The following is a 26,123-nucleotide window of genomic DNA, read 5'->3' as shown; positions in this document are numbered from 1 at the left end:
AAATGCTGTTTGTATTCCAGACCCTTTCCTCCATTCGATTTCTGACAGATGCAAATGATTTTCAGGTTGTAGATTGCTTGAGAAAGAAGATAATGAACAATGAGTTCATGTCTTTGTACGTATATATCCAGTCAATGTCATCTTGTATAAATGTAAATGTTAGTGCTACTTTGTACCTTTCTGAAAATTGCCATGTTGTTTTCTCTTTCCACAAACGAAACTCTTCAGTAATGTATAAATGTTTTCATATGGTGAGTTGTATTAGGCAGACTTTAGCGTTAGAGACTTTGTTCATTGCGTTGTTCTTTTTTTTTTTTTTTTTTTTTTTTTTTGTATTTTCTGTTTTTCTGTCTGGAAATACCATGATTGAAATGTATCAGTCAAAATTAAAATCCCTCTGAACTACATTGTAAAGTTTGTCTGGTCCTACTCTTTTAAGTGATGAAGAAACTTAATTAAGATTTAATAAAGATTTAAATTAAAATAGATTTTGCATAGATTTATGTGTCTCTAACCAATAATATAAAGGCTGAAAAAACCTGTTTATTCTATAAAATAACAAGTTCAAATAAATTAAACTTCAATAAAATAATAATAACAATAAAATTGATTTGCCTTTTGCAGCAGCAAGGAATCGGTTGTAATATTCTGAATTCCCCTTGTGTAGCTAACAATATTTGTATATTTTTGTATTTACAATATAAGCCCATAACTTAAAATAATAAAGCTTTTAATATAGCGCAGTCAAACGCATCCAAAATAAAAGTTTTTGATTACATAATATATGAGTGTGTACTGTGTATATTATATATATATATATATATATATATATATATATATATATATATATATATATATATATATATATATATATATATACATGTAAATATTTTGGAAATATATACTAAATGTGTGTGTATTTATAAATAAACACAGTACACATAAAATATTATATAAACACAAACGTTTATTTTGGATGCGATTAATCGTTTAAACAGCACTACTTTAAACAAACTCGCCCTGTTGCCCAAACGATCATTCCTCCAGTTCTCCAGGTGGCGCTGTAAGCGAGTAAACAGCTGCCTCGAGCGCTTACCGAAGAACACAAGAGAGCTGCTTCATTTATCAGCGGATAGGAAAACATGCGTCTGTTTTAGATTACATTTATTTGTTTGACGTAGATTTGAGAAGTACTAACCACTGTTTCGTATTGAGATTAAGAGCATATGTAAAATGGCCGCGAATCCACCTGGACAAGGTAAATACTGTAGCATATCAAATGCCAAAAACAAAGTAAATCCCTAGATATCGCTAACTATACAGTGCGGTTGAGCGTCAGACATTAAGGAATTAAACTTTAATCAGTCGTTGTGCCCCTCTCGTGCTGTTTTTTATTAGATTTGCGAGTTTTCATTTTCACTCGTTACTTATTATTAACTATTATATGTGTGTGTTTATTTGATCTCAGTAGGATTTCAGAACAAAAACAGGGTTGCTATTCTAGCTGAGCTGGATAAGGAGAAGAGACGTCTGATACAGAGTCAGTCGATGAATAACCCAGGAGCCAGGTAATGTTACTGCTTTAACAACATGACACTATTAGATATATTCCTTTTGTATTTCTCAGTGTTCTCTCTCTCTAATTAACCATACTGTTAAATCAGTATCTGTCCTATCAATAACCAGCTTATTTGCATACTCATAAAAATCCCTAGCCTTTGCCTTATAAGATGTTTTTCTCTCTTCTTTCCCAGCATCCCCCTCTCTCGACCAGCAGTGAAGGAGTTCAGGGATCAGGCCGAACAGCAGCACATCGCAGCACAACAGAAAGCAGCTCTACAGGTACCGTAAGCTTCATGTTGAGAGTTTCTGTGTTCGTCTGTTCTTGATGATGCCCATCAGATCATATTTGTCTCTGGTTTGGTTTCAGCATGCACATGCACACTCATCCGGCTTCTTCATCACTCAGGATTCATCCTTCGGTAACCTTATACTGCCTGTGTTACCCAGACTCGACCCGGAGTAAATCGACTGACTTGCTACTCAAAGCTGTAATGTGGTTAATCCAGATTGTTTTTTATTAATGTAAAGGTTTCTGATTTTGAGATTGTTCTATACTAGTTAGTATTTTTTCATGATTTTATATAAAAGGTAAAACACTTGACCATTATCGTGTTTTCATTTTTTGATATATGTGACTGATATATTAATATATTTTTGTTGTTATTTTCATTATTTTATTGGGTTAGAAGAGACGAGTTCAGTACCATCTAATGACCACAATAGTTTACTAAAGTCAATTTTTTTTCACCATTCCAAAGGCACGGGTCAATAATAAAGCAAAATAATTTGCAATATTTTACATTTGCAACTAAATGTGTAACTAAGTAGTTAAACATGTTATGGATGTCAAGTAGAATTATGTGGTCCACAAAAATCTTAGTTCTAAAACTAAGCCGTGTCAGATTAAAACCCGAAAGAAAAAAAATCTGACTTTATTCGGATCACAGGGTTGCTTTATTTATGGTAGTATTAACCATTTTGTTTGTTTTTGTAACCTTAAATAATCCTTGTTGTGTATGTTCTAGAATAAATTATATAATATCAGGCACATATGTTGAACAGGCACATAACTGTAACATAGCTAACACACACAGTATCTAACAATGACCCATTTCTGATAAGTGCTCACTATTGAAGAGAACATCTACATTAAACCAGAACATTTCCAAAACGGGAATATATACGAGTAATAGCAGGAGTAGTTCCACTACATTCATAAGTTTACAACATATATGGAATAACTGGACCGACATATTAGCTTCAACGTCAAACTCGCAATTGTTGCCATACGTAGTAAAAATACCATAACACAAAATTAGCATCCAAATGCCTTAAGATGACTTAATACTGCACTGGATAGAGAACATTTTGCATTGCACAGAAGACAAGTGTAGTTACAATATAATCAAGACAAAAAGACAACATAGTTTCATACACAGAAACAACAATTAAGACTTACCTTAAAGAGCATTGAGACGTGAAACATGATGGCCTATGTCAGTCATACAACTGAATTTAAAGCTGCCATATGTTTTCTTACGATAAATTACTTCCTCCCGTACCATGCAGCCATTTGTAGACTAACTTAGGAGTGTAAACACAGTGACTCTGTGGCCCTTTCTTGGTTTATTCAAGCCATATATAAAAAAAGAGATATCCATTAGCATTCCCATTTATCCAAAAGGCAGTTGCTCAGCTGGCGCAAGACCTCTGTAAGAATCCACTTTCTTTGAGCATGGACACAGACTTTTTTTCTGATCCAATCATTTGAGCTGGGAATGCCATGTGACTAATAACTCTGGAGCCCCTGCAAAATTACACTGAGACATGCTGACAACACTGATTGGCTGATGGCACCACGAAAACATGCATAGTCCCAAGCCCTTCACAAGCGACTATCCTGAGTGACACAAAAGGCAGCAGACTGGGGAGAAATATATGTTCATTAGAGGCTTGAAGAGCCCTCCAAATTGTCACTTGGCAAATATAAGGTTATCAAGTTGGTTAACTCCTGGTGTAGGCATCTGTCAACAGTGGCTAACTGAACCTCCCTAATCACCCGAACCTTGGCTGATTGGTTTAAGCTGTCCAAAACATCAACTTCTTGTTCACCGAATGCCATGCATTTGGGTCGGGACTACCTGCTTGTCCAAAAAATGGAAGACAGAAGAAGTGTTTGGGAAACTTGCTTGGAAACAGCAGATCGGTTTGATGCTACTAGTGGCTCAAAAGTGACACTTCAGCTTTAAGCAGAGTCAGTAGAGTCAAAAGAACCAGTAATGACAAAGTTGGTGCTGCCAGGATGGGAACTCCCTGACTGGACGGCTTGTTGCCTGAGGTCATTGCAGATCAGGACTAGCTGATTGCTCTGGGCCTCGGACAAGGAGCTGCAACTCTTGGTAAACACTGAAATTGGTCTTTCTCCCTGGAATGTTGCCTTTCTCACACATGGTCTTCACCATCTTTGCTAACTTGTTCTTTCCCAGAGCTTGGCAGTTGTACCAATGCAGGGCGGCGAGGTTGACCACAGGCTTGATGGAGAGATAAAAGGGGGCATCTTCAAAGAGCATTGCTTGAGGTCTGCGCTGAGCGTATTCCTTGTAGTCCTGCACAGGGCAGGTTTGAGGAGCATGCGGGGTAGCGTAGATGTGGCACTCGGTTGTGGACCTTCGGTTTCTGGCATTAGGGTCAGTAAAATCCTGGTAGGTCCACTCCAGACACTCTAGTCCTGTTTCTGTGGTGAGCAAACGCACATCTCCCCATTTGAGCGTGGAGCTATGGAAGCCTGTACAGTGGCCAAAAGCCTTGGTGTTGTTGAGCCACACCAGGTTAAGCAGACCCTCAGGGTTGAAGCGACTCAGAAGCCCCCGTTTCCTTAGAAGCAATTCATCAGCAAAGGTCAGCTTCATTGACTTGTGGGGTTTGTTGCCTTTGCCTTTGAACTTGAGCTCCAGCTGCTTTTGCTTGAGGGCATCCTGGGATCTCTGGAACTCCTGGTCTCTTGTAATGCTGTAGGCGTAGTGATGCTCCTTCAGATAACGCTCCAGTCCACATTGGTAGTTGGCCAGGCTGTTGGGCTCATACTCCGAGCCATCCCTTTGGCGTGCATCCACGAAGAAGGAGGCCAAGTAGATGTCCAACTCTTGGCAGGGGATGAAGTATATCTCTCTGGTCTCGTTGGGATACTTAGAAACCAGGAAGTCCCGAAAGTTGCGAAGAGCTGTTTGGGTGCTGCGAATGGTCTTCTCGTTCTGTTCTCGGTATGCTCTTTCATCCATATCTGCTGAAAATGGAAGAAGGTAGTGTTTTCATATGTAATACAGAACAGAACTTAGAAAACAAAATGGACTTCAGTTAGGGTAGACTGCATATTTAGTTTGACATGAATGGAAATACATTTCGGTCTCTCAGTAAAGGATACACATACAGATCAAAAATGGTTTAAAATTAGTGGTCACCAACCCTAGTTCTCAGTTACCCTCAACTCTGCACATTTTGTATGTTTCCCTAAACAAGCTCACCCAAATCTACTCAACAGCTCATTGGTAGAGACTCCAAGACATGAAATGAGTGTCAGATAAGAGAGACATATAAAATGTGTACTGTCGAGGGCACTCCAGGGCCAGGGTTGGAGGCCAAGGGTCTAAGGTAAACATCAATAGCTTTTTGTCCATAAGGTGTTTTTGGAAAGGCACAAGGCACAATACATTTAACAGACTGTACCATATTAAATATAAGAGGACTATCCTGACTATGCTCCATTTCTCAGATTCCATTGGGGTACAGTCCAATCCTTAGGTAAAGGTTTCTAATCTCTGACTCTGTATTGGTTGTAGTGCTGACTGAGTTATACGTTTTCAAAATAATTTTTCCAATAAAATACAGAAGCATCTCAATATTGTGATATTCTGTTTATTACTCACAGTAACAGTCATTGAACCCACTGGTTCATACAATGTAGTGTAACATCATTACGCATTTATTTTTCACAGTCTGCACCTTGACAATCTTACTACGTGACACAAATCTGCTATTCAGAGAGGAACAGGTGAGCATGCAATCATACAGTCATTAATATCAGTATTACCTATTTACCTAATTTTACCACTAAAATAAATACTGGTCAGACAAAATAATACTGATACAGGGCATACAAAACAAGTATTTGATTCCATTCATAAAACAAATTGGCAAACAACAACTGATTGAAAGTTTCCAATAAATGTGCTGCCATACATTCCTCACTTTGTGATGGATTATGGCTAAGGACAAAAGAGATCAAGGCCGAAATGTGACGAGAAATACTAATGTTCTTTTAGAGTGGTCACATGTCCACTGTAAATCAGATAAGGTAAATGTTTTATTTGCTGACGATTGGTAGAAGCTCTCCCTTTGCTTTCATGCTTTTAATCTTGGCTTTGATGCTGTTGTCCATGGCCTGTCGGCATCTGACTGCATAGTGGGCCAATGTTTCCTCCTTCTCGTCCCATGGAGGCAGAGCGTGGAAGACTTCAGGAGCCGCCAAGCTCAGTTCTGCAATGGCTGCTGTTCTCGAAATGGTATTGCGGTCGACGCCAACTCTATCAAAAGCCACTTTCATGGACACGCTACGTCGAAACTCTTGCAGTGCCGCCATATATCGTGCAATCACGCCCACAACATTTTTCACTGAAAAATAGTAACAGAATTCTTAAGTGAAACTGTACACACTGGGACAAAATTTAACTTGAGCGCAAATCAAAATCTAGCATTAATACTCATTAATACTCATTAATAATGAGTTAAAAGTTAACAAATCCCAGTTTATCTATTGAGCCCATCTAAAATAGCTAGACTTTGGATCCCAATCCCAGTCTTACAGTACTTACTTCGGACACGTGTGTTCTCGCCGTCTCTGCTTCTCTTTGATGAAATCTTGATGGTCCTCTGCCTGTCCAGTGGATGCAACTCCACTTCCTCAAAAGAGTCAAAGAGGGCTGGTGGGTCAAACACAGCGCCCTCTTCAGGAATGGAGGCGATAATCTGATGTGAGCTTCCTGGCTCCATCTGACTTGATGAAAGTGTCCTTCTTTTATCTACCAATCGAAGAAAACAAGACAATCCTTATCCAAATTACAACCTGCATTCGGATCTCCATGCTTCCATTCATATCATAAAATCTAGGTATTATCCAGAAATGGCGTATGATGGGACTGTAAGGAGGAGTCACCTGGTCGTAGCTGGTCTTGCAGGAAGTCACAGATGAGTTCAGCCTTCTTGGTGAGTTCCTGTTGCAGAAGCTCTTTGTCTTGCTTCAGGCCGCTGATGGTTTCACCCATCAACTCATTTTTGCTTCTCTCTGCCTGCAGTAGTGCTTTCAGTCTCTCTATTTCATACACAGCTGGAGAAACTGTTTGAAATAGAAACAGAGCTTTACCTCATGGGGTCCTTCTACCTCTGGAAATATATTTCTAAATGTAATTTTGAGCGCTAATCTGAAATTTGCTAAAAAAATAAAATAAATACTAAACAGAAAACAAAGAAATACGTGGCTAGTGGTAAACATTTAGGCCTGCCATCTGATTTAAACAATTGAATTAATTACAAGACATTTTGATTTATTATCCAAATTAATCACTATTAACTACATACGGTATATCTACAGCAATCTGTGGTTTACAGGACATTCATCCATTCAATTTGTAATGTTTATCTTATTTGTTTCATGTGCATCTTACTGTTTTTTTAGCGTCTTACATCATGATTGTTGTTGTTGTTGTTTTTTGCAACTTGACTTTACTGCACTGTAGCAGTAAGTCAGTACGCACTATTTTGGCAAATTTGTATTGCATAATTTTTTACTTTTGTTTCTATCACAACACACAGCTCTACATGCTTAGTGTGAATAATGTAAAAAAAAGTATCTATTTTTATTTGAACCCAAATGCATCTCACCTATACAAAATATTTTTTCAATGTTATAAGAAGTTTATTCTGATTGACTGCCATGCAAAATCTTCAAATGCGGTCCATTTATCATTGCTTTTGTTGTTCGTTTTTGATTTTACTCAATTTAAAAACTTCCCCAGAGATTTCTTTGCCTTTGTTTGGGTTGTTTTAAATGTAGATTTAACTCTCGAATTCTTATTTAAATGCCTTTTCTTTAAGTGGGTTTATTTTAGCCACTTCTACAATGAGTATTCAAATAAATTACACTGTTGCTCTTTTGACAGCTTTTATTGTCCTCATTTGTTAGTTGCTTGGGATAAAAGCGTCTACTAAATGGAATTGTAAATTAATTTTGTGATTACATTAAAAAACATAATTTGAAAAGACCATACAACCACCTCAAAGTAATGCTATCAAATCACAGACGCAGACTAGCAAAAGCAAAAATAAAATAAAACAAAATACATTGAATTAAGAAGCAGTCACTAAAAGACTCCTACCTTATAATATAAGCCGCCATATGCAAAAATGCTGATTAATCAGAGCAATTGATTCAAAGACAAAAACAGATCACGGACAAAATTTGGTCATTGATTTTATTGTAACACATCAGAAAAATGACAAATAAGACCACTTAAGACACACCAGGATGATGGAGCATTTACACACTTGAAAATAAACATCAGGTTTGTTGTATAAGTGCTAAAATAAAGGCAAGTTCAGCATCAGTGTGAAGGTACAGAACAAGACACTTTTAAACCCATCCATTATGAGAAGACTCTTCTCTCATAACCATAATAAATGCTAATGTCATCTTTTTTCTCTTTACAATAAACACTTGTGGACAACGTGATATACCTACCTAGTTTTATTTTATTTTTTTATTGTAAGAAACATAATACTTGATTGTAAAAAGTGATCTGACTAGCTGAGCCTTCCAATGATTTTAAAGTCTCCTTTACTAATGCCATCCAAAGAACTCCAGGAAATATTGTAAATGTGTGAGCCCTTGAGTGACGTTTTCATTACACACTCATTGCAACACCTCACAGTAAGAAATTCCGAAATATCAAGAATGAACACAGTTGTTGAAAATTGTCTGAATGTTTATACCGAATAATCTCTCGCAGTCTCTCATTTTATATGCTGTTAAATGCTGATTGGTCAACATGAAATCACTTAGGTAAAAATTACAAATGCAATACAAAAGAGCGGAGTAATAAAACTTTGTTGGATGCTTATAAATATCTAAAATCTCCATTTTTCTCTCAGTCATGCAAAAGGAATGATGCAATTAGTGTGATGCTGCTAAATAAAACAGATCATTTCATGGAACCAGCAGAGGAAAAAATTAAGATAAAACAATAAAATACAGTTTAAGCTGGTTTTGATATAGTGATAATTCACATTTGTATATTTAAAGATATTGGATATGAGTAAAAACCATTAGAATGGTTTGACAAAACTCAAAATATCTTGATTGTTACAATGCTACATGACTTAAAGCACTAGACTAATCTAAAGGTTTAAATGGTTATAAACAGGTTTGTGTTGACTAAACAAGTCAATAGTCAGTAACTATCACAGTATAGATAATGTAGGTTTTGTTGAAATGAATGGAATAGAAAAAGTTCATGTGTCTGAATCATTCATCTTTTAGTGCTGTTGCTGAACTGAATCAACTTTAAATGATTCCAGACTGAATCGTTCATGTCCTAGACACAGCTTTCATTCAACCGCTGGCCAAAACACGGTCTCATTTTCATTTCCTTTATAATAATAGCATTTGTCTGTGAGTGGAATTTTTTTGGGATCAGCAGTTACATATAGGAAGGGTCATTTTTGCCTGAAGATTGTTCGTCACAAAAAATAAAGGACTCTTGGGAAGTTTCTTGCTTCTTTTTTTGACCGATTCGAAGTCTGCATTTATTAATACAGGCCTTCTTCAGTTTAGACGATTCCACGGGTGTCCATCCGTCTATAGTAGAACAACGCAGAACATATGCTGCAAAGAAAGAAAAAAAAGGAAAATTACATTTGAATGAAAAATATTTTAGGGAAAACAACAACAGTGAGTGAAGGCTTTGAGACAAACTCAAAAAGTCACATGATTGGTCTTTGAAATATAAAGAATATTCACCAAATGAACTACGTGAAATGATTGAATGCATTTTATTAAAATGTAAATAATCTTAAAGTAATATCTGAATAGTGTCTGATTTAAACTGCAGTAGCAGAAATCTGTTGAAGTTGTATCAGTTCTGTGAATCAGTCAGTTTCAATCAATTGATTCAAACTTTGACTCAATTAGTATCATCTCTCAAAAAATATTGTATTTCTCAACATTGCAATAAAATATATATACTGGTCATTGCTATTATGCATTGTTATATCAGCGCAGTTAAATATATATATAAAAAATATCTTTATTTAGTGAAAAACAGCATTGTTGTGGTCTATAACACTATAAATCTACCTGATGGTTCTGAAAAAAAATAAAAATAAAATAATTTTATCCATTTAGAGTGTAAATTTTAAAATATCAGCGAAAAATCAGCTGAAGGCTGATCGATAACATTTTGTCACGTCTCTTCTGCTCACAAAGACTGCATTTATTTCCGCAAAAATACAGTTAAATCAGTGATATTGTGAAATATTATTACAATTTAAAAGAACTGTTTTCCATTTGAATACATTTAGAAATGTATTTGATTCCTGTGCTGTAAAGCTGAATTTTCAGCATCATTTCTCCAGTCTTCAGTGTCACATGATCCTTCAGAAATCATAATGATATGCAGATTTGCTGCTCATTTCTTATTATTCTTGATAATGAAACTGATATTAATATTTGTAGTAGTATTGTCATTGATATTAACATTTTTGTGGAAAGTACAACAGTGTTCTTTGATGAATAGAAGCAATGTACAATTGCACAAAAAAAGCAAAAAAAAAAGGAAGTGAAAAATCAGTAGAACGAAGAAAAAAAAACCACACAGCCCTAAATCATCCTGAGGTTATCAGTAAAAGCTGTCTGTCCCGTTTCAACTACTCACACATAATCCCATCCACTCTTCTTCTGTCCAAGATCTTTTTCCCATCTGGGACTTTCCCCCTCTTCCCGAAAGCGACGGCCCCGTTCAGATCCTCCTCGCTGAAGAAGTGCTCGAACAGCAGGTGGAAGAGTCTCATGCTGTCCTGCCGGGACTCCTGCAGCATGGACGCCAGCTTGTAGTGCGGCAGGTAGAGTCCGCTCCCCGGAAACAGCTCCTGCTCCCCGAGCCGGGCCGGACTGGACAGAGGCATCTGCGTCCGCTCGTGAAACACCAGGATCCGATCAATGACCGTCTGCAGGTTCTGTAGAGTTATCGTATCTGCGCAGATCACGAGACATGCATTAAAAAGAGCTCCCCTGCCCAAACGGACACAGTCGAGGTTCTCCTGGCTCACCTATGCCTGTTATAAACTCTTCCAGGTGTTTTCTCTCTTCAAAATACCTCTCATTGTTTGGACTGAGATCTGACGGGCAGAACTGCTCTTCTGAGCCGTGTGCGGCTGGAATCAGATGCTCTGTAATACATCAAATGAGCGTTTTAGGAGCTTTAATAGAGGACGAGCTCTTCTGTCCCGACCAATCAGCAGGCAGGGACCAGATCACCACACACCTCAAACGACATGCTTTTCCCACACCACATCACAGGAAAGGACCGGTCTGTATTGAGTCCACAGACAATAAAGCCTTTTTCAGCAGAGAGATTTTATTTTATTTGCCATGATGCAAAGTTTGCTCCAAATTCATTTGCCTCATGCAAATTCATCCATTGTAGAAATAAATACAGAGGATAATTTCGACTGGCGCACCACAGCACAGCTGCAGTGTTAAGGAGAAGATCACAAAACCTGTCACTTTAAATGCAAGCGAAAACATCACTGACTGTTAAGATCGTTCGCATTCTGACATTAATAAATATATGTAAATAAAATGTAATTAAATTGTGCTAACAAGAATATGTCTTTGTAACACCTTAAAAAATGTGCATGCAAAAAAAAAAAGTGTTTCTTAAGGTAAATATGAGCAGGATAGGTTATTGACAGGTTTTGTGAGATTTACCAATTAATATAGAACGCCAATATTTTTTAGAGCTTAACAGGTTCTTGCACAAAAAAAACAAAACTAACCATGGAGGGCTTTCAAAATCACAGCGTAATCCATCTTCTCCTGTGAACCTGGAAACAGAACACAATTATAGTTTGTCCACCATAAAGAGATCTTAATAGTATCTTTAAAGCGTCTCAATGCATGCTTATGATAAAACACACAATCATATGACATTAAATCTACTGACATCCATTTCCCTCTCAATAAAGAGAGAAGGTGTCATGAAAACTCACCTGTTATGTTCGTTCGGTTTATTTGGAGTTAAAGCAATAACAGCCTCATCCATTTCCATCTGGACTGAAATGTCAAATATCCCCAGAGACTCTTGGGAAAACAGCTTAATGCCTTATTGCAGAATGGGAGAGGACGCCATCTCATTAACTAGCGTAACCCAGACTAAATCACTGCCTGCGTCATAGGGAGTTTACTCATGACATGAAGAGAGAGATGCTCACTTCCCAGGAAACTGAATTTTAACATGAAAAAGTAATCATCGTTAAGCACAAGTCTTGAATTAATGGAACAAAATTAAACCACAATGTAAAAGATATTTATATATATATATATATATATATATATATATATATATATATATATATATATATATATATATATATATATATATATATATATATCACCAGGCCCTCTCTCGACGCAACTGTTAGAAGAGATGATGCAATGAAAAAAAGAAATTGCATTGCACATATGAGAAAGTCACATCTGCATTTGATTTCTCGGTTTCATCTGTTTTAAGGCGTAATGCCTCTCAGCTGGAGGCCCGGAATAATAATGTTCAACCAGCTTGAATAAAATGAGGAAAACTTCTGCATTGCCTTGTTATGAAATCAAACATTTGCAGCAAAAAAAAAATAATAATTTTTTTAAATGGAGTACTATGGACGGATGACATTACAGAAGAACATGGCCTAAATCAGTTTCTAATGTGATACATCCAGTTATGGCCAATGAAAATTATTCTTCTAGTCCCGATGCAAATGTTGCATTTGAAAGGTTTATATACACGGAACAAAATTCTAAATGCGACACTTCAGTTTTTACCCCCACTTTTCGTGAGCTGAACTCAAAGATCTGAGACTTTTCCTATGTACAACAAAAGGCCTATTTCCCAATATTCCACAACAGCCGAAAGCTGCACGTTTGTAAAAAACTGTTCCGTCCAGTCATTTTAACTTCAAACCGTTACTTTTGGTCTCTGGCCAAAATATGAGTTCATTCTCCAAATGCCCATCCCATGTTGTGTCCCACATCAAAATCCACCCACATATTTGTTAAGAACTGTTGAGATCTGTTTGGGCTTGCAAATAGTGTTTGATCTATGGAGATTTCTTTCCTGATTAAGATATTTTTTTCACTGGTGGAAAAACTATATTTTGGATAAAGGACTTGAATTTTAGGAAAAGTTTGAAGTTAAAATGGACTTATTTCTTACAAACACACAGCTGATGGACTGGAGTGTTGTGGATTATTGTGCTGTTTTTATCAGCTGTTTGGACTCTCATTCTGACGGCACCCATTCACTGCAGAGGATCCTCTGGTGCACAAGTGATGTAATGCTACATTTCTCCAAATCTGATGTAGAGACAAACCCATCTACATCTTGGATAGCCCGGGAGTGAGTACATTTCAGCAGATGTTCAGTTTTTTGTGAACTATTCCTTTTAAAGAAGACATTTAGGCAAAAGGAAATGCTCTCTCCAAACTCAAATCATTGCTTGAGTGCAGCATTCTTCATTTTGGCCAGGTTTGAATCCCTTCTGAGGTTTAAGAAACGCCCGTCTGTTTCATGTCCATTGTGTAGTGTTGGGTTACACTTCTGCGGTGTAATAAATCCAATTCATGGCATTGACTGAGACGACGTCATGAATAGAATTAAGATCAATACCAGGCAGCTCACAGCACTCACACAAACACATGCACAATACATTAACCTTCTGTGTTTGTCTGCTATATCTATGTACTGTAAGTTCATCATAAATATGGATTTCTTTGTTCAGGCTATTTAATTCAGTTAAAATGATTTGATTTGCATTTAGTGTCTGATTGCTATTACGCACAAAAGTGCATGGCATGATGAAATAATCATGCAGACGCATTCAATTTGCATTCAGCAATGTTCAAAGCAAACTGAATGTACATTTCATGAGGCATCAGCTCTGCCTCTGAAGCGCTGAACAACTGAGCAATGTAGGATTTTCAGTTATTCTGTTATTTATAGCACCTTATGTTCACTCTGAGATCATTAAAAGGTTTTATGTTCATTTCATGCAAACAAAGGCTCGACAGACAAAAAGACATATACATGAATTCAATACTATATAGTCACTGCAACCAGTAATATATATCTTTGCATTAGATAACAAAATATCGATCCAAGACTCATTATCTCAAAAGACAATGGACAAGCATGCCTTTCAAGCAAAAAAAAATAATTATATATATATAACAATGTAAATAAAAAACTATAGTTAAGAGTATGACAAATAAGAGTGTGCAAGATAAAGAAGAAAATAATCCTTTTGTTCAAAACGATTTTATGTACTTAGAAACGTAGTTTGTGTATTCATGCTGGTTTTATACGTTTATTTTTAATTATTATTTCTGAGTGTTTATACTCTCTCTTTCTCTCTATATATATTTCTATATCTATATCATGTAGATATATTTAATGCCTGGTGTAATAAAGTAAAAAATTAAACCTTATATATAAAGTATTAATGTATATAAAAAAAGTATTCGTGAGTGTCTTAAACTTTATTTTCAAATACCATGTGACTTTGTTGCAGTATTGTTATTGTTAACTAAAACTAAGAAAAATAAATATTTTTAATTAACTGAAATAAAAAGTTGAAATATAAAAAAACTTAAACTTTAGAAAAACAAGAATTAGAGATGTTGCCTTTACAAAATAAATTAAAAAAATAAATTAAAGCTGAATAGAAATATTAAAAAGAAAGGACAAAACAAAATTACTAAACTGTGCTAAACAAGAAAATCTAAAATTATATAAAAAGACCTAAATAAATAGGAAATATGAATAAATACTCTAATAAAAAATAAATAAACAAAGCTACAATAACACAATTTTGTTGGTCATGCCAACATTAAGTGTAGCAGTTAATTTTTTCTTCTTCTAAGAAATAATAAAAGATTATGCCAATTAATATCTTTAATTAATAATTGTTTTAAATAAAATAGCGACAGGCTACAACAACAACAAAAAAAGACCAATTTGTTAAAAGTAACCCCAAAAAGTGCCGTTTGGAGAAAATCTTGCTGATGTCGCATGCGTGTAATATTGTGTTATCCAATGCAACGATATTCAGAGATGTTCTCATCACTGACTCCAGATAAGGCTCTTTACCTGAGTTGTCCGCTCGAGCTTCTGTATTAAGTGTTTGTGCTGCTAGAAGATCCATCTCAGGGTTCACCCCCACAGAAGCCTCTCCGTAAGACAAGGAAGGCCTGGGATACTCGTCCCTGTGCAGCACCCCCATAGCGTCAATCCTTCCCGAATGGGGCAGGCTGGCCAAACTCTGACTGCAAGCTGGGTTCGAGTTCACCTGCATTTTGTTCTGGGACACGTGGAACGGTGCACGCAGGGGTTTGATCATAGACGAAGGGGAGCCGTCCAGCGGTGACGAGGACACCATCATGGAGTCCCCGTCTACTGAGGAAGGCTTCTGGGACATCGAAGACCTGGATGATGGGGTGGTGTGGACGTTGGGTTTGGGTGACTGTGTGGTGAGCTTCACATCCGAGCTGCTGGGCATCTGAGGGTTGGCCACACTGTAATAGTCTTCGCCTCTCTCCTGTTTGATTTTCTTCAACGCCGGGTCAGTGCTGTCCTCGGCTCCCGATCTTTTCCTGGGCGTGATATTTGAGGCGTGATGGAAGTCGGAGTCGCCGTCTTCGTCGGTGGCCGAGGACTCGCAGACGATGTCGTACAGGTGGCTGTTGTACTCCTCGCCGTTGTCGTCCATCTCGGACGGCTCGCTGCAGTTGGAGATGTCGCAGGAGTCGTGGATCTGACTGGGGTCGCCCTTGTTTTTGGCGGCGCTGCCGAGGAAGCGCTCTGAGGTGTTCTGCATGACGGAGACCGCCTGGATCATGCTGTCCGTGTTGATGCTTCGGCTCTCTAGGTTACGTTCCTTGTTAGTCTTTTTGCAGGTGGTGTTGAGGGGCCAGTGGTAGGCGTGCCCCGCGCTGCAGCCCCACAGGGCCGTGAGGGTCCCGTGAGAGCCCTCGTTCAGCATGTGTTTGAGGTTGGGGATCAAGGTGCAGATCGTCCCGTGACTGTGGGCCCATTTGACCAGTTTAGCAAGACTGTCAGAGGAAGTGTGCAAACAGTCCTCCATGTTGAGCCTCCTCCCCTGAGATGACAAAATGTATTCGTTTTTAATACTATATTTGTTTTTTTGTGTATGATATACAGTTGAGGCCAAAAGTTTTCAGCCCCCTTTCAAATTCTGCAAAATGTTAATTATTTTACCAAAATAAGAGGGATCATACATGTTGTTGTTTATTTAGTACTGACCTGAATAAGATATTTCAAATAAAAGTGTTTACATAAAGCCCACGAGAGAAAACTAAAGCTGGATTTATAAAAAATGATCCAGTTCACAAGTTTGCATGTACACTTGATTTAATATTGTGTTGTTACCTGAATGATCCACAGCTGTGTTTTTTTTTATTGGTGTTGTTCATGAGACCCTTGTTTGTCCTGAACAGTTAAACTGCCTGCTGTTCTTCAGAAAAATCCCTCAGCTCCCACAAATGCTTTGCTTTTCCAGCATTTTCGTGTTTTTGAAACCTTTCAAACAATGACTATATGATTTGGAGATCCATCATTTTACACAGATTCTGAAAGGGGGATGTAAACTTTTGACCTCAACTGTACTCAGTCAACATGAAATGGCATTAAAATGCATTAAGAAAACAGATGGGACGAATTTTCATTTCGTGCCAACTTAAAAGAAAAAGGTAGGCAAAAAATTCAATTCAACTTTTTAGTTACATTTTTGAAATTGTTAGGCTGACAATATGATTTTAAGAAAAAAGCTAAATAATTATTTTTTTTTTTACAGATAAACACTTATAAACCATATAAACCATGGATTATGAAATCAGTCTACTCATTTACAATAAAGTGCAGTGACATTACGGAATGATAAAATGATTAATCATTAATTTTTCAATACAAATGTTTATTATTATTATTATTATTATTTTGGCTTATAATAAACTTATAGTCATCATGAAGTGGCAGCTGAAACCATTTTTACTGACATAATGTTTACAATAACATCAAGATGCATTAGGAAAAAAACAACAACTTTATTTTGAATTTCAATGCCGATTTTAAATAAAAGGTTGGCATAAATTAATATTTTTGTTAAATTTTAAATTCTAATTTCATTTTTATCTTAAATTGTTAAGATAATAGTTAGTGATAATTGTCATTAGTTGTCACAAAGCAAATATACGCCTAGTATTTTTAAAAATAAAATATAATAAAATAATAATAATAATTTCGGCCAGGACTTGATTTTACCAACAAAATGAGACCAACAATGTGTCCTTAGTACGCAAGTTAGAAAGCCTCAAATTTCTAAGCAATCCAATTTAAAGTATTTTGATTTAATAAACAACAGGGTTCAATAATCAAACAACTACTTCATAAAGAGGTTATGCTTCCAATGATTGGATGAAGGTAAGTTGAAGAGGACTAAATTACTTTTAGAAAAAATTTTCAAGTGGAGAAGTGTTTCATTGGAATTATATTATGATATATTAGTTATAATTATAATATTTTATAATAAAATAATAAGTATAAATTGTTCACAACAGCAGCAAGACGCATTTAGAATACAGATTGGGTGAATTTCCATTATCGACATTAATTCAAGATTTGAATGAAACTTTTCAAATCAAATTTGACTTTGGTCTTAAATTTTTAGGTTAATAATAATATTAAAAAACTCAATCTTTTAAAATAAAAATGTAAAGGTTCAGATTAAAATGCTTGTATCAGTGTGATCGGCTGGTCATTTACAACACATTCTGGTACAGTGATGCATGTTGATATACAACCAATAATTAATATTTATACTGTATTCTAAAGCACTTCCGATATGGCATTTTTTCACACAAGTTTAAAAAACAAAACAAAACATGGAATTTCCAAAGTAACATTACTGTTGTTATTATTATTATTATCGTTTTATTAGTCGAATAAGCTGAAGACACACCCCTGTCAACCACATCGCCGCCCACAGCCATTGTTTTACTACATTAGTCTGTTCTCTTCAGTTATGAGACACATAAAGCGCTGATATCTGATGTCTTATCTTCCAAACAGCGCGACTCTGTCTGAAACACGAGCGAGCCGCGACGTACACCGCGATTCTGCTCTTCACAGACGCGTTTATAACGGGAACGTTACAAAACTGTGCTCCCTACAGACAGCTGCATCAGTGTTGACACCGAGTCCACGAGTCTGATGATCTGCATCAACACAAAGAGCCCAAATCATCATCCTGTAACGTTACCTTCATACGGAGAATCAGCTCCGGTGTCCGCTCACGCGCGGTGCTCGCTGCCTCTTTGTTCGATATCAACCATCATTTGTCACTGCAAACCCCTCATTTGTCCGCGGTTTTTCTACATTTGACAGTATTTTATACAAAAGCCATTAATTTTGCTTTTAATGGACGTGCAGAGGGTACTTCCGCTATCACCGGAAGTACGTGTACGAGATATATGATATGGCAATATGCAAGTATGAAATTCATATTTTATTTATTACACAACCATGCATGACAGAACGGAATATTTCCGTCAAAACATCCATTTGCATTTACAATTGTAACTATACTAGTGGCAAAAAAAAAAACTTTATATAGGAATGTTAACCTTACGTCTATGTGCACAAAGACTAGAAACAAATGCATGTGTTAAAATACTTTTGTTGTGTTAGCTGCAAAGACGTTTAATGAAAAAAAGTGTTTTTGTTAGCAAAAGTCAAGCCAAAATGCATTTTACTATATAGGATCATACAATTTTAGAGCATCAGATGCCTGTTCTGACAAATATTAGCTTCCTACCGAAGCAGAAAATCAAAGCAAAGAAATGTCTTTTTTTTTTCTTTACTTTCTAAAATAATTTTCAAGAAGGAAGAAAACTAAATATAATAAGCATCAGGTTTTAGGAGTTAGACCTCCATCCCTTGAAAAATACTACAATTATTATAGTAAAACATGTTACAAAAAAAAAATGACGAGAAGATTGTGAAAGCTGCTCACACCGTTTGAATGAGCTCCTATAATAATGTGGTTAAATCCTAAAACACTAACTATAATCATCATGATATGTTGCTGAAAACTACGGCTAGCATGCTACAGTTATTAAAGAGACTTTTCAGAATAATGTTGCAAACTATACTATTAAAGAACATGCAGTGAAGAAGGTACAAAGAAAAATCATTTATTAAAATGAGTATGAGCTGCACAAATGATGAGGAAATGGTTTAATGCAAACATTGATTTAGAAAAGAGATCGTGTAGATCAAGTGAGGCAGGAGATGGTAGAGTGAGTGATCATATCACAGCTTAGACTTCATCATGCCCATCATCTTCTCCAATTTCATGGCAAGGCCCATGTCACCCTTAATCTTCAGCTTTTCAGACATGAAGCCCATCGTGGGCTTTAATTTCCCTATTGATAAAGAACATGGTTTTCATCATTAAATTTTTTTCAACACAAGTCATAATTATGAGACAAGTCAAGGGGTTTGAAAGTCAGCAATGACTATCATAATTTTGATTTATAATTCACAATGAGCTTCTCAGTCAGGAATGATTAAAAGTCATAATAAATTTGTGATCATCTCAATCTCAAAATTTACTTCATAATATGACCTCATGACTTTTTTGTGGCATAATTCAAAATTGTAATTTACCCTATAAATTATAACATACCCTATTATTTATTATTATTCAGTGGAACAAAAAAAGACATTGACTGAAAGCCATAAAACTAACTCAAATGTTTTAAATGCATCATCAGTACCTGATAAATCGAATCTGTGTGGTTTTCACTACATCTGGACTGAGAACTCCTCTGATTATGTTGAACATGTCAGAAACAGGTCCCGTGGGGGCAGAATATGCACTGATTTTTCCACTTTTCAAAGCTGGAGTGGCACCTGAAGGGAAAGTTAAAATATCGACACAAACTGAGATGTCTGCTGAAGTTTGCTTGAAAGTCAATACAGAACAAAAACAGATGAAATGTGCTGGTTATGTCTCATAACTCACCATGCTCCTTCATCTGCCTGGCTAGATCCTCTGGAAAAAGTCAGGAAGCAATGGATGACCTAAAAAGATAATGATATGTTTTATGTGCTTTGTTGACGTTCACAGTTTTCTGTAATATATGAGAAATGCCACGTTATTGTAAAAAACTTAACATGGTCTAAAAATACTATGAAGTTACTTTTATTCAAACCAAATTACTGATTGAATAGGACAATGTATTACTTTACTACTTTAAATAAAATATAAATATTGTATAACCAACCTGGCTCAACGGCATACACATCAAAGTCCCTAATGCCCTCCTTCCTGAGAATGTCCTCATCAATGACAAACTGTCCCGTGAAGCTGGTGGGTTGTTTAAAGAAGGTGTAGGCTGCATCAGCCATGATCTCCACCTTCCTGCACTGTTTACCAATCCCAGAACCACCCAACATGTCCATTAATGTCGTCTGGATGCCTGGAAGTAGATGAAGCAACAAGACTAATTCAGTTATCATTGTTGGTTTTGATTCATATTCAATTCCACCTCATTACAGCATGTTTCACATTACATGTCAAGCTTTGAATATCAATAAAAGGTTTAGCATACACATTTGAAACAATGGTAATTGTACACCATTTTAATGAGAGACTTAACAGAAGAACATCCTTTCAACTTCCTATTGTTCATTTGCATACAGTGCCACAAATACACTCATTTACATTTATGGCTTCGGCAGATGCTTTTATTCAAAGCAAAACTGCATTCAAGGTATATATTAACATCATGTTGTTGTGGTGTTTTGGTGGTGTTGGCTACATGCTCTACTGTTTTTCATCAATTATTTTATCAATCCGAATGGATAGAGTAGCCTACAAGTAGTGTATATTTGGATGACATTGGCATAGTAAATTCTGACCGAGAGGAAGAAAGTAAATTATAAATAATAATGGACCGAGAACTGATCCCTGGGGGATACCTTGCTTCAGTGGTACAGTGGGAGATCAAGAACCCTGCACAAAAATATAAAACTGACTATCAGAGAAACCAAAAGAAAGCAACACCAGAAATAACCATATCCAAATGGTTGAAAATAAGTAAATCGTGGGATACTGTCCTAAGCTAAGGCCAAGTAGGAGAAGTACAGGGAGAGAACTAGAGTTGCAAGAAAGCAGTAAGTCATTCACTATCTTTAAATGTGCAAAAAACTGATTGATCAGGGTCAACAGGATTTTTTGCAACTAGGAAAGACCGAAGCTGGGAGACAACAGTACTTTCCAAAAATTTAGCAATGAAAGATATATATGATAATATATGAAATAGGGTGATATTTGGATAAAACTGAGTGGTTGAGGTTGGGTGTTTTGAGGACAGGGGTAACTGTGGCGGTTTTAAGTGGCAGAGGGAAATAAGCAGAGACAAGAGATGCATCTATGAAGGGAGAAATAGGTGCAGAGATGACAGAACCGCAGAGTTTCAGAACAAGACTAAGAGCAGGATCAAGTCAGCAGAATGAAAAATTGGATTTCAAAATGAACTCAGAAACAGAAGATGAATTAGTAAGAGAGAAGAAAACAGAGACTGGCCAGAGACATTAGTTTTAAAACTAGAATTCATAGCCTCACCAGAAAAACTTTGGTGGACAGCACCCGTCTTTTCTAAAATATCATTCAAAAAGGAACAGCAAAGCTCATCTGAAGAAAGAAAGTTATGACATGGAGGTTTGGTTAGCTTGTTAATTGAATTAAATAACGCTTTTGGCCTTTTGCCTGTTTTGTTGATCGTAGCAGTGACAAAAACAATAAGTGGAGTTCAAAAAATTCAGGTTCAGATGTTCAAGAAAAGCTAAGGGACTGTTCTGGTCTTAACAGAAAAATGCTCTTACAAGATAACTGCAACGGAGGAGTGATATTTAGGCAACATCATAGAGGGAGAAGACACATCAAAGACCTCAGAAAGAGCAATTATAATGATTTCAATAACGATAAGAATTGAAAACTCCAAGGTTTCATTAAAAATAACATGACAATGAGTCATTTTTTGGTGAACTATCACTTTAAAGAGTCAGTAAGATGAAAATTCTAAGCTTCCTATCACTGTTTATAAGTCCTGTACAATAGGTTTAAATCCATCCAAGGTTAAAAAACATTGTCATTTTGTCAAAATATCATTTTAAAATTACCTAAATTCTCAGAGATCCCCAAACGGTTCGCGCGAAGCTGTTCAAAAGATTCAGTTTCCTTAAACCCCACCTTTCGGTAGCATACTGTGTTCTGATTGGTCAACTAACATAGTCAGTTTTGATTGGTTGTTCCGCACACACCTCCATGGTAAACTATGCGTTAGCATCTGTTTGGGGTGAATTATGTCTTATTCCTCTCATCACGAAGCAAACAGTAAAATAAAAAACTTGAACAGTCTCGCTGCTTTTTCTTCTGTGTGGGTGTATTCAAGCTGCGCTTCAGTTTGAATCTGAATAGCGCGTTCAGCGCGGGGGCGTGGTCACATTAGATATAACGAAGGGAGACGTGAAAAACAGACATCGCGTTGTTTTCATATGGATTAACGTTACTTTATCACAGAATATCTGTTAGCAGCACTTGTTACACTTCATTTTAATGACGTGTTTGTACATGATGATCAGCGCAGACAGGCTGCAGACAGCACACATACTGATAAGACGCTCTGGAGAAAACAAACACATAACTTCATAATCATACTTCGCATTGTGATTCGGAGATGCTCGTTGTTCTAAATAAAGTTGGTAATGAACCCTCTTTTATGGCCAAACGCTTTGAAATCCCGCTGTACTCACCGAGATTAGAAAAGCAGTCACCAGTGAAATGTTGTGAACACAACAAAAGGCATTTGTTGTACTGCTCTGGTATTGTGGTAAAATTTATTTTAGCCATTGGTTCTTCTGATCTTCATCTTTGGCAGTGAAAATAAAACAAACTTGCCTTTACAATTAAAAACACACTGTCTCCTCGACATGATGCTCTCACACCAACCAGAGCGTCTGTTTGTGGGGGGGGGGGCAGGTCAGAGTTCCGTTTCTCCCAAGATGGTAGGCGGAGATTATTATGCAAAGTGTTCCTAGTGACGTACATAGAGATGGGCAAAAGATTTGAAATCTATAACGACTCGTTTCAGCGATTCAGAGTCGACTCCTTACTTTAGAAGCCAATAACTTTATAAATCGTGTACTTTGGTTGGTTTAATTACTTTGGCACATTGTTTACACTGATGGACAGCTACATCATACACTGTAATACAGGTAATTTTTGATTTCCCATCTGTGTGGCTCTTTAATATTCAACTAAGAGGTTGCTTTGTAGGATTTTAGTATATATTAGTACTCATGCATTAATGATCTCTAAGCTGAATTATTTAATGACTGATGCAGGAAAGCCATTACCTGTCTTGGGCCAAAAGGCATTGACAGCGATGGATCGGTTGAACTCTTCAGCCATTCCAAGTACACACATGGACATGCCATACTTTGCCATGGTGTATGCTTCACAGACACAGCAGAAAACAAGATCAGTGTCACTGTTACTGGATAAATGTTCAGTGATTGTCAAAGCCCTCGAGCACTGAATGTAAGAACGCTCACCCGTGTGGTTTTTGAACCAGATGGGATTGAGGTTTAGAGGAGGGCTGAGGGTTCTTGCTCTTCAGAAGATGTGGGATGCACAGTTTAGACCTGTAATGAAAACAGCGGCCACAGATAGAGGAATATTGTGGGTTCAAAGCAAGTTAAGCTCTGCTGACAATATCGGTGACAAGCTGTCAATTAAAACAGAAAATATTTCTGACATTTACTGTGATCTGTTACTCTAAAGAATAACTTCTGCTCATGTCAGGTACGTTCCCCAAGATTGATGCCCAGCATAAGGTCGACTTTCTTCATTGGAGTGTCCAGAGTTCCTGTTAAATTGATGGCACTGGCGTTGTTGACCAATATGTCAATCCCTGTCAACAGAACCATACAAGATAAAATACAAAACACACCTGAGTGCTCAAATTGGGAGATATATGAAATACTGTAACTCACCTCCGAATTTCTCCACAGCTTGTTGCACGGCATTATTGATCTGCTTCTCATCACGAACGTCTACGATGCACGGCAGTGCTTTCCCTCCAGCAGCTTCAACTATCAAACAGATGTTAATTAGACAGACTTATCACATTAAATTATTTATGAAATATTTAGCATTATGTAACTTGTGCACAAGAGGATCCTCTGCAGTAAATGGGTGCCGTCAGAATGTGAGTCAAAACAGCTGATAAAAACTCAACACAGTAATCCACATAACTCCAGTCCATCAGTGAATGTCTTGTGAGCCAAAGAAATGTGTTTGCAAGAAACAAATCCATCATTAAGCAGATCACTTCAATGCTTGTTATATTTAGCCTGTTATGATATTGACATGAACAACACTAAATACATTGCAAGGAAGAAAAACTTGACCGAATCATCAGCAATGCATTCGCTGCTGGTGGCTTTATGGGTAATGTAGAAATAAACTGGGAATTTAGTTTCTAAAAACACATTAGAACACAAAATCACTTTCTCTATAAAGAAAATGAATGGGATTTTTACTTTTGAATGTTGGTCTCTGTCGTGTCCGAATGTAAAGGTATGTAAGCTCAAGCGAGTCCTGTGCTGTAGATGGTGCCCACAGTTTGGGGTGAGGATCAGCGGTTTTGGCAGCGATGACCACATTGGCTCCGTCCCGCGCAGCTTTGAGAGCAATGGCCTTGCCAATACCTCGACTCGCTCCGGTAATGAAGATGGTATATCCTGCCAGCTTCCTAAAATTAATGCATAATTATATAATAATCCAATCCTATCGGAATCACTGCACTATACAAACCGATATTGATAGGCAAAACATTACATAACTAATCAGAAATTGATATATCTGTGGATATAATCATATTCTTATTAAAGTATTGCGACTGATTCTGTCAAAATCCACAATTTGACCTGCCATTTGTATCATAACCAGCAAAGGCTCAGAGATTTTTTTTAATACGTCAAAGTTATGTTGCACAATTGTGTCCCTCCCTACTTTTTTGTAAGTAATGCTATGAAAACATTTATTCTGTATTGCACCTGCTATGAGTTCAACAAGTTCACAGAGGTTCTCTTATAGCTATATAACCTTATTTTTAATGATTGATTGATTGATTGCACTTTTGTTGTCTATTTTGTCCTGTGTCTTGAAACACTGCTGTATAATACCAAGGGATGTTTGATTTGGCATTCCTTGATGGCTGATGACACACGGGCTAAGCAGCAAGAATGAGACAAACTCACCCTGTGTTCTGCAGCATTGTGTCTCCTGTACTGTGTCTGGGAACGAGTGAACTTCAGAAGCTCTGCGTGGAACATTAAACTCGACACAGACCGAGCGAGACAAACACCTCCAGATGAACACAACACGATGGCTGGGAATTCGCTCGTGCTCTAGAAACAGATTCCACTGCATCATTCATTCACTCATTCACTAGCAGTGAACACGCTACTGCTTTTAAAGGAACATTCAAATAAATGATAAAAGATATAAATATAAAAGATATCAATATAAACAAATACTCTGCAAACAACTAGAAAGGAACTGGTCATATAAATAAAACAACAAATACTTTATTAATAGCTGTATTATTCAACGAGTCTATAGTAATGCATGATTTCACTAAATAGCAAAATATATTATTAGATTGTAATCAAATGGTTTTTATTTACCCTTTACTTTGCATGTAAACAAATAAACGATTATTACGAATGTTATTATTAACGATAATAACGAAATTAGCTAGGAAATGCACCTTTTTATGATTATCTGCAATACTAACCAAAACAACTGGGCTACTAAGACATTTTCATTCATAATGTAGGCTCTATTAAACAACATTTAGAATAGGTAGAAAAATAAAAACAAAAGAGAGAGAAAATGCGCCGAATTCAGCCCTTTTGCTTTACAACAAAACACTATATTGTTTAAATCGTGTATAAAATTAAAAAGAAGACAAAATGAATATGTATGTATGTTAAAATTCCTTAAAATAAAATGTATGTAGTTGTTAAAAATGAATAAATAAATATAATTTATTATTAATATTACACGTTTTTGTATTTCTACACCTAAAA

The 26,123-nt window shown here is 36.6% G+C and overlaps 3 protein-coding genes and 1 pseudogene across 4 annotated transcripts; 1 reads left to right on the top strand and 3 right to left on the bottom strand.

The window, feature by feature from the left end:
• The first annotated feature begins 1,062 nt into the window (after positions 1–1,062).
• On the top strand, positions 1,063–2,170 carry LOC113109673 (SOSS complex subunit C). 2 transcript variants are annotated; one of them, XM_026273388.1, is made up of 4 exons: positions 1,063–1,258; positions 1,472–1,568; positions 1,755–1,842; positions 1,931–2,170. In XM_026273388.1, the coding sequence occupies exons 1-4, from the start codon at positions 1,234–1,236 to the stop codon at positions 2,024–2,026; spliced, it is 306 nt and encodes a 101-aa protein (XP_026129173.1). In that variant the 5' UTR covers positions 1,063–1,233; the 3' UTR covers positions 2,027–2,170. The 2 variants fall into 2 exon arrangements, with proteins under 2 accessions (XP_026129173.1, XP_026129172.1); XM_026273387.1 differs by having other exon boundaries at positions 1,065–1,258; positions 1,469–1,568.
• Positions 2,171–2,311: 141 nt separating this feature from the next.
• LOC113109671 (uncharacterized protein KIAA1958-like) lies at positions 2,312–18,400 on the bottom strand. The gene is given in 4 exon segments (XM_026273385.1): positions 2,312–3,958; positions 3,960–4,846; positions 15,030–16,038; positions 18,217–18,400. Coding segments are annotated over 4 exon segments (2,052 nt in total). The 5' UTR covers positions 18,223–18,400; the 3' UTR covers positions 2,312–3,808.
• Positions 5,460–6,753, bottom strand: LOC113109672 (coiled-coil domain-containing protein 106-like). Its single transcript, XM_026273386.1, has 2 exons — positions 6,432–6,753; positions 5,460–6,231 (listed from the first exon to the last, which is right to left on the bottom strand). Exons 1-2 carry the CDS (start codon positions 6,607–6,609, stop codon positions 5,924–5,926), a joined length of 486 nt encoding a protein of 161 aa, XP_026129171.1. The 5' UTR covers positions 6,610–6,753; the 3' UTR covers positions 5,460–5,923.
• An 849-nt stretch (positions 18,401–19,249) lies between the features above and the next one.
• Positions 19,250–25,411, bottom strand: LOC113109445 (hydroxysteroid dehydrogenase-like protein 2; annotated as a pseudogene).
• Between the last annotated feature and the right edge of the window lie 712 nt (positions 25,412–26,123).

This window comes from Carassius auratus, chromosome 10 (genome assembly GCF_003368295.1).
Source record: "Carassius auratus strain Wakin chromosome 10, ASM336829v1, whole genome shotgun sequence".
NCBI classification, from domain to species: Eukaryota; Metazoa; Chordata; class Actinopteri; order Cypriniformes; family Cyprinidae; genus Carassius; species Carassius auratus.
Note: the sequence above shows the minus strand (reverse complement) of the source record. Positions and strands in the feature narration are given on the sequence as shown.